Raw genomic sequence first — 14284 nt, 5'->3', positions numbered from 1 at the left:
ATGAGACCTTGCTAGCTAGGTTTACATTTTTTTCCACTAACCATGGCTTAGTCATTAACACCACAAAACAAGGTTTATGGCTATTATCCCACACAGGCATTTTGGTGGGGTCTTAAGGTTGGAGGGTGCAGACCATGACAGCGTTTTAGATTTTGACTACCTGGGAATCCACCTATCCAGCAGTAACTTCTGGTCTAGCCAAATCACAAGGAGCACACTTGTATAAAACCACGGAGCGGCTGTCACTCTGAGATCTGCAAAGAACACCTCCTTTCATCCTGAATTCCCTCACTTAGCAATGGCTGAAATCTGGGGGCACAGAAGGATTGAGGCACTAGGGTTTGCAGAAAACATATTCTTGAGGGCGGTACTTAAACTCCCTCAGAGTACCCCACTACTCTGTAAATTGTAACTGAGCATGCAATCCATTCTTCCCAAAGTGAGACTTAAACCAATTCTTTATTGGATAAGGATATGGTCAACCACAGAGCTGGAATCCTATATGTGCCTTAGAGACATCCTGGATTGGCAAAAGGGAGCAGAATTGTTACCATAGATAAAATATGTAAAGCAGGCGTTAGTCTCCCTCAGCCTGACTGATTTCTTGACTAACTCAGCCGCCATTATGTTTTCTTCCACCAGAATGGTGAAATCTCTTTATTGGGAGAATGAGGAAAGGAAACTGAACTAATCACCAACTTTAGGCTCATTAAATAGATTCCTAGAGATCCCCGTTTGAGCCACGAATGGACAAAATAGATTTACCTTTCACAAAGGCCCTTTGTATAAGATTTAGGCTAGGTGCACTTCCACTTGCAACTTTTACTGCCAAGTAGAAAGGCCTAAGTGAAGGTTTTCAATTTTGCCCAGTGTGTAGTGAAGCAGAAGTAACTGAAGAACATCTATTATTCTTCTGCCCAGAGTACTCCAGGATCCGTAAGCCCAGGATTGTGCCTTTATGTCTTATTCTGGGAATTCGTCAATATAGGGTTGCACTGAGAATCTGTAGGTCTGATACGACACTCTATATAATGTTTTCAATTTCAAAATTCCTTTAGTGTATCTAACCTATTCAGACTATGACTCTATCCTTGTTATTCTATTGAGCCCACCGTGACCTAGGTATCTTTTTTTAGCTAGACAGGTTTGCCTTAGGGATCAAGCTAGGTCTATTTTTAGGAGAAATGTAGTCAATTTGTTAGAGAAATTAAATTATGATTTGCCTAATTACTCTTAGAAATGAACTTTATGCCATAGGGGTTGCAAGGATCTAAACTGACTTCCAGCTGTTCCAACTATGGTTGCCCCTAGACTTAAACCTCTCATTGATACGTTAGATTAACTTAGTTACTAGAGGCACCTTTGAGTTTATTATCCTTAAGTAATTCTCAGCAGTGTACCTATTAATGTCTGTTTAACTGCACTTTCTAAAGCTCTTTGGGCTATATGTACTAAAGCTTTGTCCCATAGACACAGAATGGATAAAATCCTTTGATACATATGGCCCGTTATTACTTTGTCACTTTGTTATCAATGTGAATTTTATCTTACTTATGTGAAAACTAAGGGGCATATTTATACTCTGTTTGCGCCGGAATTGCGTCGGTTTTTTTTACGCAAATCCGACGCAAAGCTAACTCCATATTTATACTTTGGCGTTAGACCCGTCTAGCGCCAAAGATCTTGGAGTTAGCGTCATTTTTTTGCGTGGACGCCTACCTTGCGTTAATGATATGCAAGGTAGGCGTTCCCTTCTAAAAAATGACTCCGAGGCATGTGCGCCGTATTTATACTCCCGGGCAAAAATGACACCCGGGAGTGGGCGAGTCAAAAAAAATGACATCCAGCCGCTTTTGCGTCATTTCTTAACGCCTGTTCAGGGCAGGCGTTAAGGGACCTGTGGGCTCGGAAGGAGCCCAGAGGTGCCCTCCCATGCCCCCAGGGACACCCCCTGCCACCCTTGCCCACCCCAGGAGGACGCCCAAGGATGGAGGGACCCATCCCAGGGAACTTAAGGTAAGTTCAGGTAAGTATTTTTTTTTTGTGGCATAGGGGGGCCTGATTTGTGCCCCCCTACATGCCACTATGCCGAATGACCATGCCCAGGGGACAGAAGTCCCCTGGGCATGGCCATTGGGCAAGGGGGCATGACTCCTGTCTTTGCTAAGACAGGAGTCATGTCAATGGAGGGTGGGAGTCAAAAAAAATGGCGCTAATCGGGTTGAGGCAGATTTTTTGCCTCAGACCGACTTGCCCCATTCTTTGACGCCCAAGCTCCATTTTCCCCTACGCCGGCGCTGCCTGGTGTGGGTCATTTTTTTTGACGCACACCAGTCAGCTCTGCCGGCTAACGTCATTCCATAAATAAGGCGCCCGCATGGCGCTTTGGAATGGCTTTAGCCGGCGTTAAATTTTTTGACGCACAACTGCGTTGGCGCAGTTGTGCGCCAAAAAGTATAAATACGGCCCTAATTGTGTTCGACCTGTTGGTGGATTGAATTTTAAATATTGATGTACTATCAAAAATGGGAAACAATTTTTACTACTTTTAAGGTCTTTGACCGAAGAAAAGTGCTTAACATTGGGAATTGGGTTGGCACTTTTCACTTTTTGACACTATGTTTATTTAGAATTTTAAAAAATCAAATTGCTGGTTACCCTTTTTTGATTTTTGTTGTTTAGTGTAATTTTATTTATTAAAATATTCTCAAGTTTTACAAATTGGAGTGGGATTTTTGTTGTGTGGTGTTTCCGATTGTTTAAATGTTTTAGTACTTTTAGATACTTTACACATGTTCCTATGTTAAGCCTCTCCACTCTGTGACATTACACCCAGGGGCGGGGCTCAGGTTTAAAGTACTGAAACCTTTACTGGACCTAACAAGGTTACTGCCAGTGTTAGTTGTAATGGACTACCATCCACTCCAATTAATAATACACTTTCTCACAGACGCCACATGGGCATGTTGCCCATGAAGAGTCACATTAGGGATGGATACTGGTGGCAATCAAGAGATGCTTGTGTTGATAATTGGAATAGGGATTTCACTGTTGTAGCAATACTGACAAGCCAGACAAAGCATGTTTGGCTGAATTTAAACCTACAGAAGTGCAGGTGGCCAGTGAAGGCAATTAGGGTGGATACAGTTTGGTAATTGGTGTTTTTTCCACAGAAGGCGGCATTTCGTATAATGTTAGTGAATTATTGTATGCAGTGGCCAGACATTAGAATGGTGGATAGAGTAACTGAGGACATGGCTATTAAGTTTTGGGACCATATTTTGTGGTAGAAGATTTGATGAGAGCACTTTCTTTGACAGTGGTCCTAAGTTTAGTTGTCTGCTCATGGAGGAGTATTTTGAGCAGTAGCACATTATTAATACGATAATTGTTGTGTTCCATCTGTAGCCAACAAACACATGATGTTCAAGAAGTCATCAAAGATATGAATCAGTTAACACATAATAATAGTGTGAGTTGGAAGAGAGGTTTTCAATAATGTTTGTTGTCTTATCGAACCATCAGACACCCTTTTTAGATATTGTGGTACAGAGTTGTATTCCTGGTGGTTAATGAGCAGACAGAGAATTGGAAGCACCCTGGAACATGTGGTCATTTGTGACAGGATGGTGATGTACAAGGGTAGAATGTGGCAGCAGATGAATCAAACCAAAGGCAAATTATCCAAGGCAAGTGTTCGTATCGGATTTTTGTTCCCTGTCAGGGAGCTTTGTGATTGGGGTAAGGCAATGTCTGTGTGGTCAAAGGCTCACAAGGTAGTGCGGGTTTGTAAGAGAGCCATCAGAGTAAAAAGGCGCAAGGTGTGAAATCTGGGACACGTTTACCCATTCAGAGAAGTGATTGTCACAGATGAGTATGAAGAAAATAGAAGTAACATGTTTTTGGATATTGACATTCCGTTAAAGGGAGAAGGTAGTACATGCAAAGGTGCGAATAAGGGATAGTAACTGTGGTTGTGTCTGATGGAGCTAGTTATTGTGGCAATGCCAATGGGACAGTGGTGGGTACTAATGTTTGTCATTGTAGTGCTCTGAAGACCAATGTTCCTAGGAAATACATTGATTTTAAGATAGTAAGATAGGTGCCGTTTATGTCAGGTGGATTTTAGGTTGTGATAATCGTGCTGAGTTTCACGTGAGTTTTTGTTCTGTCTATTGTTGTGTGGTGGTGGGTGTGAATTGTCCTGGTGTAATGTGTTATCAGTGTCCTTAGGGTTCTCTTCTTTTCACAGAAAAAAAGGATTGTGTGGCAAGTGGAAGGTGGAATATGGGCAGTGCTTAATTTGTAAATAAAAACGTGCCGGTGCCCAAAGCTCTCCTGTGAAACACGTGGCTGTTGCAATTAAATATGCACACACAGAACATCAAGGCCTGTAACGTATCCTTAGAGGATCCAAGATTGCGGCTGGTAGAACCGGCTGATTCGGACCAGCTTTCCAGCCCGCCCGCTTGCTTATGGCTGCCACAGCAGCTCTCGCTGTTCGGCCGTGCACGCCCCGAGGCATGATTATCGGCAGTTTTGGAGTGGCGGCCGTGCTTTCCAGGCAGTGTAAGGAGTGATTGTCGGAAGGGTGGTGCACGGCAAGGTGTGTGGCAGGGGGTGCCGTGTACTGCTTGGCCCAGCTCGTGGCTGCCCGAGACACGCTGGGGCGGTCACCGCCCTGTTTCTTGCTGTTGGGTTGCTGTGCCCGTTCTGGAGGTACGGCTCTGTGCTGCTGGCTCTTAATGGCGGTAAAAAAACCGTTAAGACTCCCCGGTGAGTATGGGGGAAATCCAGCCTGGAGACTACAGCGGCGCAGAGAGAGAAGAACCAGCCTGCACTCCCTTTGAAGGATCGAACAAGCGCTCAAGGAAAAGGAGCGCAGCAAGGTTCGCTGGTGATGGTGATGGAACAAGCATTGGGGAATGCTGCACTGGTCCCTGCAATGTTTAAACAAATAGGGAAAGCAAAACGGACACCCCCCCAAAAAGAACTATGCAACGTTCGAGCTGGCCCCTTGGAGGACAATGTCAACCAGACACTTTCTACAGGAAAGGTGGCCAGAGGGACGGACAGTCTGGATGAGACAGGTACGACCCTAAAAAATGGTGGCAGAGAGGGGGGCCCCTCGCGGGATGGTGATACAACAGACTCTCGGTTGCTGAGTGAGGGGGTTATTGAACTGAGAGGGACCAGTAGCACTACAGTGACCTGCGGCTTTACTCAAAATGACACACCTCTACAAGAGATCGAGGATGCGCAAAAAACTCCCCCAATATTTGAACTTAAAGCACTGAGCTCCAGTCATAGGGGGAAAGAGGATAAGCTAATGGGGGCTAAAAGTGATTGTGGACAAGCAGACACAGCAGAGAGTTTTTTTTCCCTATCTGACCAGTCAAAGAACTCGGATGAAGAGATCCCACTAACAGAGATTCAGAATGTAGTTCCCCGGCCAGTATCTGTGGGTCAAACAAGTTGACTTGCAGAAGGAAATCAATTGAACGGCTTAGCACTGGTGGCAACCCGGGGGTAATGCCTAGGGGGGGGTGCTGTCAAATGATCGAGAAGGCGTAGGTGAACTTCAGTGGGACTATACGGCCACCTAGCAGGCATTTTTAAAGGTTGACAGTTCTAATGATATCCCAACAGGATCTATAATGGAGCCCTCAGAACAGGCCGGGCCCCTTCACTGGAGCTTTTTTATCGTACTATGGTACATAACCATGAACAAGCTCAGAAGGAGAGCAGGAAGGCCAAAATTGCAAATAGACAACTGCAGTCTTCAATTAAAAGAGTGGTAAAGTCCTGTCAGGATATAAGTACCCATATTATTTCAATGGAGACTCGCACTGAGGCATTGGAGACGGAGGTCAAGGCTACAGCTACACAAATGGCCACGCAGGGACAGCAGATCTTGGATATGCAGTGGAAACTAGAGGATGCAGAGAATCGCCAGCGGCGGAACAATCTTCGAATTTTGGGTATAGCAGAGGGCCTGGAGGAGCAAGACACCAGGGCCTATATAGTGTCGCTGTTTAAAAAAGCTTTCCCAGATCTCCTTGAATGGAATTTGGAGACAGAGATTCAGAGAGCACACCGATTTCCACTGTTCAAAAAAAGAAATATATATATATCTGATACTAATGGAGAACAGAACTATCCAAGGGCCATTATTATATACTTTGGCAATTTCTTGCTGTGCCAGATAGTGTTTGAAAAAACCCGACCTAATTTAAAGACAAATATAGAGGGAGTGTCTTTTTTTTCAAGACCAGACTTTGCGCACGCCACAGTAGAGAGACGGTGGCGGTTGAGGCAGCTGATTGCAACTTTTCAGGAGGTAGGGGCAGAAGCATATCTTCTTAGCCCTGCTCGGTTAAAAATCATCTACAAATCAACAATGCAGACTTTTGTATCTGAAATAAAAGCAGGGGAATACTTGCAGCAATTAAGAAGCAATTAAGAAGCTGCAACTGCTGTGGAAATTAAATTGATCTATGGGTCTGGGCGATGAGGGTGATTAGGAGAAGGGGGGTTGGAAGTGTACTATGGAATGATGCTTCTTGTGTCTAAAGGGAGGCCCCCTCTCAATTGTGCTGCTTTTCTTGGTTTATTTTTTTTTGCCACTGTGATTGTTGTTAAGGATAGTGGGGAACTGTGGTGGTGGTGGAGAAGAATTTTGATTATGTTAGTTTTATTAGTGGCCTGGGCTGGTGGGGTGGACGACTTCCATCTTACAGGCCTAGCAGCCTGGCGATCCTATTTGTAGGGTTATGGGTGGGAGGGTGGGATAGGGAGGGGAGGGTCGGATTTGAGGAGATGGGGGTGGGATCGATCAGGGAAGGGGGAGAGGGCGTAAAGGGACACACATTGGGAAGGAGGGTAATAATGTGAGGGGTTTCTTTAACGTAGAATTTGAAAAGGTCATGCGGTCGGCCCAGGTAGGGTATGAGAGAAGATGGGTAAAATATTGGTCAGGAAAATAAAATGCGTATAGCTACAGTGAATCACTGTGGGCTCAACGATGATAAAAAAGGCCAGCTGGTAAGGGAAGCCTTCAAGGCCTTTAAGGCTGATATTATTTGTATGCAGGAGACACATATTGTAGGCGCGCAGAAGCATTTGATGGAATTTCCTGGATGGAAATTAGTGGCACATACAAACCAGAACACTACTACCAGAGGGTGGCTATACTTACACAAATTATGTCCCTAGTGGTTGTAAAACAGTTGACGGATAACTCGGGGTGGGTGGTCTTGCTGGAATGTTTTGCTAGAGGGTCCAAGTTTACAATTTGTTCAATTTATGGATCAAATGTGGGCGATCCAGAAATTTTTGACCTAGTTAATACGGTACTTGTATCTTGGGCAACCCCGGTTGTAATGTGTGGGGACTTCAATATACACTTGGATAATGAAGTCCCCATTCAAGTGCAAACGACATACCAGGGTAGAAAAAACAAAGTTTTTTTGGCACTCCAGACACTAGTATTAAATTATGGGCTGATTGATGGTTGGCAGAGGTGCAGGCCGCTTAAACCATGCCATACTTTTTTCTCTTTTCCACATAATAAGGCAGTCAGGCTGGACTATTTTTTGTGTCAGCATCTATGCAAAAGGGACTAAGGATCGAGAGATATCCCAGAATTATATCGGATCATAATCCGCTGCTTTTGGTGGTGGATCTAGGAAAGGAAGGGCCACAAGTTAAGTCTTTTGTCTTTCGATAGAGCACTACTAGCAGACCCAGTGTATGTACAACAAATAAAAGTCTGGATCCCGGAGTTTTTCGAGATAAATCGGGGTTCTGCCCCTTGCCATATTGTATGGGATACATTTAAAGCTGCTGTTAGAGGAGAAACGCTGAGGTACGTAGTGAGAAAAGAGAGATTGCGAACTGAACAATTAAAGCTAATACAGATAAAGCTGACTGGGGGAGGTGATGCGGAGTAAGGGAGAGACCTCAGATATTTTACACGATTTAACTGCTACAAAAGCAGAGGCTGTAAAGATTTATATGGATATGGCAGCTGTTAAATTTTTGGCACATCAACAGGAATGCTATGAATGTAGCGAGAAAGTTGGTAAGCAGCTGGCTCTAAAAATAAGGCAGAAGCTAACTCATGGCGGCATTAGCACACTTGAGAATGAAGAAGGCCAATTAGTTAGCAGTAGCCCTGAAATTTTAGAAGTATTTAGACGGTTTTATCAAAAACCATATTCACAAGAAGGGCAACTTCAGGAGGAGGAGACGCTCTCAAATATGGGGAATATCCCATTGGGACAGCTGCAGGAGGGAGATAAGAGCGAGCTAGAAGCCCCTCTGACAGCCAAGAAAATTGGTATAGCAATCAGTGCTCTGGCAAGCGGCAAAGCAACCGGGTTAGATCAGATTCCACTTGAGTTCTATAAAACTTTTTTTTTAGAATTACGGAAGGAACTACTCAGGCTATTTCTTGAAATACAGTCAGGGTCACCTCAACCGACTTCATGGGAAGAAGCCAAGATAATAGTGTTTTTGAAAAAAGACAAGGATCCGCATCTACCAGGCTCATATCGCCAGATTACTTTAATTAACAGTGATGCCAAAATTTTTGCCAAGATATTGGCTAGTCGATTAAGCTTAGTGATTTCTAATCTGGTATCTCCGTGGCAGCATGGGTTCATCCCTGGAAAAGGCACAGCTGATCATATTAGACGTGTCATCACACTGTTGGATGCCAGGGCTGTAGCTAAGCTCCCAATGGCAGTTATACTGCTCGACGTGGAAAAGGCATTTGACCGGGTCCATTGGTCTTTCCTATGGACAATTCTGCGTAAAAACAATATTGGCCCCAGGTTTGTTAAGGCGATTCAGCAGCTTTATCATAATCCTACTGCCACTATGCAAATAGCAGGGTTAAAATCAGCTCCCAGTATCATTCAGAGGGGCACACTGCAGGGTTGCCCGTGTTCACCCTTGCTGTTTGCCCTATATATTGATTCCTTGATAAGGAAACTGCTTAATAATAAGCAGATTAGCCAGTGGAATCGATAGGGGGCAGCACAAAAGTACTCGCCTATGCAGATGATATCGGGGTCGTTACAACTGACCCCGCGACCGCTTTGCAGGAAATAGAATATGAGGCTGCACGGTTTGGAATGGTGTCTGGTTACTTACTGAATAAAACTAAATATCAAATATTAGTAAATGGCTGGACAGCTTTTGAGGATGAGCGCAAAAAGACTCAGGTTCAATATCTAGGAGTCAAATTGATGGCTAACCTTGATGAGATAGTAGAAATAAACCTGGCCCCGGTTTTAGCAAAGGTTAAGAAGGACTTGTACTGTATTAATAATTTACATCTCGCGTTGAAGGGACGCTCTAACGTGATTAAAATGACATTTCTACCTAAAGTGCTATATTGTTTTAGAACTATACCACTAGAAATTGGACAGGAATGGTTTAAACAAATGGAAGGGCTGACTAGTAATTTTATGTGGTCTTACTCTAAAGCACGCCGGGCTTTTCGTTTTTTAACGCTGCCAAGGGAGAGAGGGGGTTGGGCGCTCCCTGATTTCAGATTATATTATCTGGCGGCTGTATTACAATATGTGCACACACTATATTTTATGGATAGAACTATGCAAGATTTTCTCCCCTCAATCTATACACTAATTATGGGTAAGGAGGCAGAGGCAGTCTTCTTACGAATCTTAGAACCTAGCTACTACAAGAAGGTTAAATTCAAAACGATCAGATCTGCATTTAAGGTATGGGCTCAGGTCAAGCGCAAGATAGGGATGGGGCGGGTTTGCACTATACGCCGCTCTGGAACACACCTATGTCTCCAGAGATCTTCAAAGATAGGTATTGTATAGGATGGGCTAGTCGCGGGATTCAGAAAGTGGGGGACCTTTTTTTTTTAGGGAGGTCATATAAAGACATTTGAGGATTTAAAGGCAGAGTTTGCCTTAGACAGTAGAGACTTTTTAAAGTTTTTACAGATTAGGAACTTTTTGTTAACCATCTTTAAATACAACCCATGCGGGGGCAGGATTAAGCTGATGGAGGCTGTAGGTAAACCCAGAGGCTGTACTATTAGGTACTTGTACCCGCTCCTTTTAGATTTAGTACAGGATGATCTGGCATTGCTTGTTAAGAAATGGGAATTGCGGGTAGGCTCTAATGAGTCTGCAGTTTTTTAATCTATGGACATGGCTCAGAATGTCATGTTGTCGGCCGGCCCACAGGCCCAGCATTACATGGTTTTGTATAACTTATATTATACACCGGCCAAGATTGCTAACTGTGGAAAAAGAGTGGGCACCACCTGTCCGCGTTGTGGAGGCTTGAAGGCAGACCTCTGCCATATGTTTATTAATTGTGGGAAATAGTCAAGGCTTAGTAATGAAATATCTGAATTTTTGAAGAAAGTTTAGAAACAGAATATTAACCTAACACCTCAACTAGTGCTGTTAGGGGTTGATTAATCTGTCTGTAAGAACCAATCAAGATATTTTTTGTTCTTGGCAATGTCTGTATTACGTGGATGTGTGGCATCTGATTGGCGGGAATCTGACCCTCCATCTTGGAATCAATGGATCACGCGGCTCTTATCTGTATTCCACCTGGAATACGGTTTATATAGCATAAAGGGTGTTGCAGCTAGGAAAAAAGGTTCCAAAATTTGGGCACCTTTTTTCCTATCAAGTAAAAAGGTATTCAAATGAAACGAGCAGGAAAATTAATTAGTAGGCTAGTTTTTTTATTGGTCCACTCTTGATCTTGGCTTCAGGGCCCTGAGAGTGGGCCGATAAAAAAACTAGGCTACTAATGAATTTTCCTGCTCGTTTCATTTGAATACCTTTTTACTTGATGTATAAATGTCAATAATGGATTTTTGAGATTTATGTATTGATCATGATGTCTCTTTTTGCGATGAAATCTTATACAGCTGTGTGTTCAAATAAAATTCAAATGAAAAAAAAAAAAACAGAACATCAAGGCCTTGCGTAATCATAAAGCCTTCTCAGGCCTCTTTAATCCATTCACAGCCACTCCCTGCCTCTTCAGCTCACTCTTGCAGCCTTCTGCTCTCTCCCTTTGAACACTTTTTCGAATTTTCTCTTTCTCCGCCTTGCCCATATGTGTCTTTTGCTCGCACTAAATGCCTGATGCAGAAAACTAATCTCCGGCCCTCAAAAATAAGTACTGGTGCTCTGCACCAGAAACAACAAGCACAAATTAAGCACTGAATGTGGGGATATTCCAGGGCAGACTGTCAGGGTATTGATGTCCAGCTCGAAGGACATCCAGTGGTTCTCTCTGATTGCTTTGAACTCTGTGTCTCAATAAACAACTATTACTTCTGGACCCTTGTCCTTCCTACTGTTTCATCATGACTCCATAATTGAGCTAACAGAATGTATTGAAGCCACATGGCTGACACTTTCAACAAAATCCTGCCTGAGCCAAACGCTTCTTAAATAAAACTAGTGTTTATTCAGTTAATTTTATAATGCAACCAAATATTCCAGGTCCCTACGTTGTTCCCTTTATTTAGTTTGCCCCTTTAGTCGTTGTCCCGCTTTCCAGCTGAAGTTCTGCTTTATGCTTTTGCTGCATCACATATTACAGTTTATTGCTCTCGTCCTCGTATCTTTGCAGCTTGTACGTTAACGCTTTGTATTCTGAGTCCATCTATCTTAGGACAAGCTAGTTTGCAACTAGCAGTTCCTGATTTTAAGTTCAGTTTTTCTACAACTGACCACTTAAGATGAAGCCGCCTTAGCAGCAAACACTTTTAGGGCTAGATGTATGAAGCTCTTTTACCTGTCGCAAACAGCCCATCATGCCATTTGCGACTGGTAAAAGGCTTTTTGCCATGTACCATTCCTATTTTGCGAGTCGGTAACCTGTTACTCACTTGCAAAATAGGGATTGTGACTCGCTTATAAGAAGGGGCGTGCCAAGGCCTCCCTTCCTAATAGCGACTTGCAGGGCCGTGTATGATTGTTTTGCGATCACAGTTACCGTCAGAGTCAAGTTGGTGGCAACCCATTCCCCTTTGTGAATGGGTGTGCAAACGTTTTATAAGAGCAGGCATTGGTTCCAGGGACCACTGCCTACTCTTAAAATATGAAAAGAACATTTTTCAGATTTCTTTTTGAAATGTATCCCTTTTCCTTTAAGAAAACGGGCTGCATTACAAAAAAAGCAATTGTTTTATTTAAAAAAGCAATCTCAGACATGGTGGTGTGCTGACCCCAGCAGGCCACCATCCCTCTGCTTGTAGCCATTTGCAATAGGTTGCAAATTGCGACTTGCCTCATGAGTCTTGCTGAGGCAGGTCCATTTGCGACCTACTGCAAACCACTAATAGTGTTAAACACACTGTAATAATTGCAGTTTGCAATTTCCTTATAGCGAATTTCAAAAATTCACTACTAGGGAATCGTAAAGCACTTTTTTGATACATCTGGCCCTCAGCCTGGACCACGTGCCCCTTATCCCTCCCACTGTAGAAACAGCGCATGTCGCTGTGCTGTACCACATGGTCTATCATGTTCTCAAACTCTGCATCTCTCTCCTTCTACCTTTTTCAGACATCACCGTCATTTGTCCTTGGGAGGCATTCAATCACCTGGAACTACACGAGCTAGCCCAGTTTGGAATCATCTAGAAGAGAGTGCGGCTTCCAATCAGAAGAGTTCGAGCACAACAAATGGCTATACTTCTTGTACTCTCACCTGTACCTTAGAAACGTGCACCGTGACGAGGCCTGTAGTTTGTTGTGATGTGTTTGCTTGTATCGAGTTATAGGAACCAGAGGAACAGCGCACAATAAATACTCTTTTCTTGGTTCTTGAGATGCACCTCGTGTGTGGTGTTGTGCAAGAGGATTGTATTCCTCGGCAGCAATCTGCCGCAAACTTACGTAACAGGTTGCAATAGAAAGGTTTTCGCTATTTCTGTTACCACAGCTGGTACATACCAGAAATTACTCAACTTTGTTGAAACAGCGTCTAGTCAAGTCATTTGGGATTAGATTTAGGGTCTACCTACATAATGGGAAAATAGATTGCTAATAATTACCTGAGATGAGTACCGTATGTACTTAGGTACGTAAACACACTGTCTTAGTTGAAACCTTCTTCTAATTCAATGATAATTTATCTCAAAAAGATAAAAGGCTGAGTTGAACCGACCAAGAGTGGACCTGTGATAGTATTCTCTCAGCGAATCACTACAGCAGGCACTTGAATGTACACAGTTAAAGATTTACTGTGTGGCTCGCCCAAGAAACACCCACTACGTAAACTTTCTTGGCTTCAGTATATGGGGCTGGTTTTGAACCCACTAGTGCTCATGGTCGGCCATTCAGAGGCTACTGATCACGCCAGGAGGATTCCAGAACATTCATCACAACCCCGCAGGACACCCCTGTATATAATACATTTCAATGTCGTCAAATCCACTCCCCAGACAACCAGCTACACAAGAACACACCCTCATGTAGCCCACCACAGAGTGCAGATAAGCCCTTAAGGTGAAAACAGATAATGTAGTACAAATTTTCCTTTTTTTAAAATTCATTTTAATTAAAAACAGTTTACAAAATTCTCTCTGAAATGCAAATGCAGAAGAGATGCATTGGCCTGGCATGGCAAAGAGTATGACTGAACACAGGATTCACCAAATTAGGGAATTTTAGGGCAGATATATGTAGCTATTTTCTATTTACAGACGGCTCGAATCGCAGAATCGGGCCGACTGCGACCAGAAAATAACATTTTGGTATGTACCAATGCTATTTTGAGATCCTGTAATCTAGTTACCAAATCGCAATTTAGGTCTGCAATTCGCTATTTGGAAGTGGCGTGCTGAGGACCTCCTTTCCAAATAGCGAGTCGCAATCGCATGTATGATTGTTTTGCGATCTTGAATGTGGTTGCAAAACAATTGCAGTTACCACCAACTTCAAGTTAGTGGTAACCCATTTGCAAATGGGAAGGGGTCCCCAAGGGACCCCAATCCCCTTTGTGAATGGGGGCGCCAACATTTTTTCAGAGCAGGCAGTGGTCCCACGGCTTACTCTAAACTAAATAAAAGGAAACTTTTCATTTTTTTGTTTGTAATGCATCCCGATTTTCTTTAAGGAAACGGACTGCATTACAAAAAAAACACTTTTTATTTAAATAGCCGTCCCAGATATGGTGCTGTCCCGAGCAGGCCACTATCCCTGTGAGTGCAGCCATTCCCAATGGGGTCGCAAGTTGCGACCTACCTCATGAATATTAAT

At 43.4% G+C, this 14284-nt stretch overlaps 1 protein-coding gene across 4 annotated transcripts in view; it reads left to right on the top strand.

Moving 5' to 3' along the window:
- The window catches only part of PDE6H (phosphodiesterase 6H), a 202350-nt gene extending 189504 nt beyond the window's left edge, over positions 1-12846 (top strand). For all 4 annotated transcript variants that reach the window (XM_069231105.1, XM_069231106.1, XM_069231107.1 and 1 more), the window contains exon 4: positions 12588-12846. In XM_069231105.1, the coding sequence (XP_069087206.1) occupies positions 12588-12664 (77 nt within the window). In that variant the 3' untranslated portion in view covers positions 12665-12846. The remainder of the gene's footprint in view (positions 1-12587) is intronic.
- Positions 12847-14284: the final 1438 nt, after the last annotated feature.

This window comes from Pleurodeles waltl, chromosome 4_2 (genome assembly GCF_031143425.1).
Source record: "Pleurodeles waltl isolate 20211129_DDA chromosome 4_2, aPleWal1.hap1.20221129, whole genome shotgun sequence".
NCBI lineage: Eukaryota > Metazoa > Chordata > Amphibia > Caudata > Salamandridae > Pleurodeles > Pleurodeles waltl.
The sequence above is the reverse complement of the archived record's forward strand: the minus strand, read 5'-3'. Positions and strand labels throughout refer to the sequence as shown.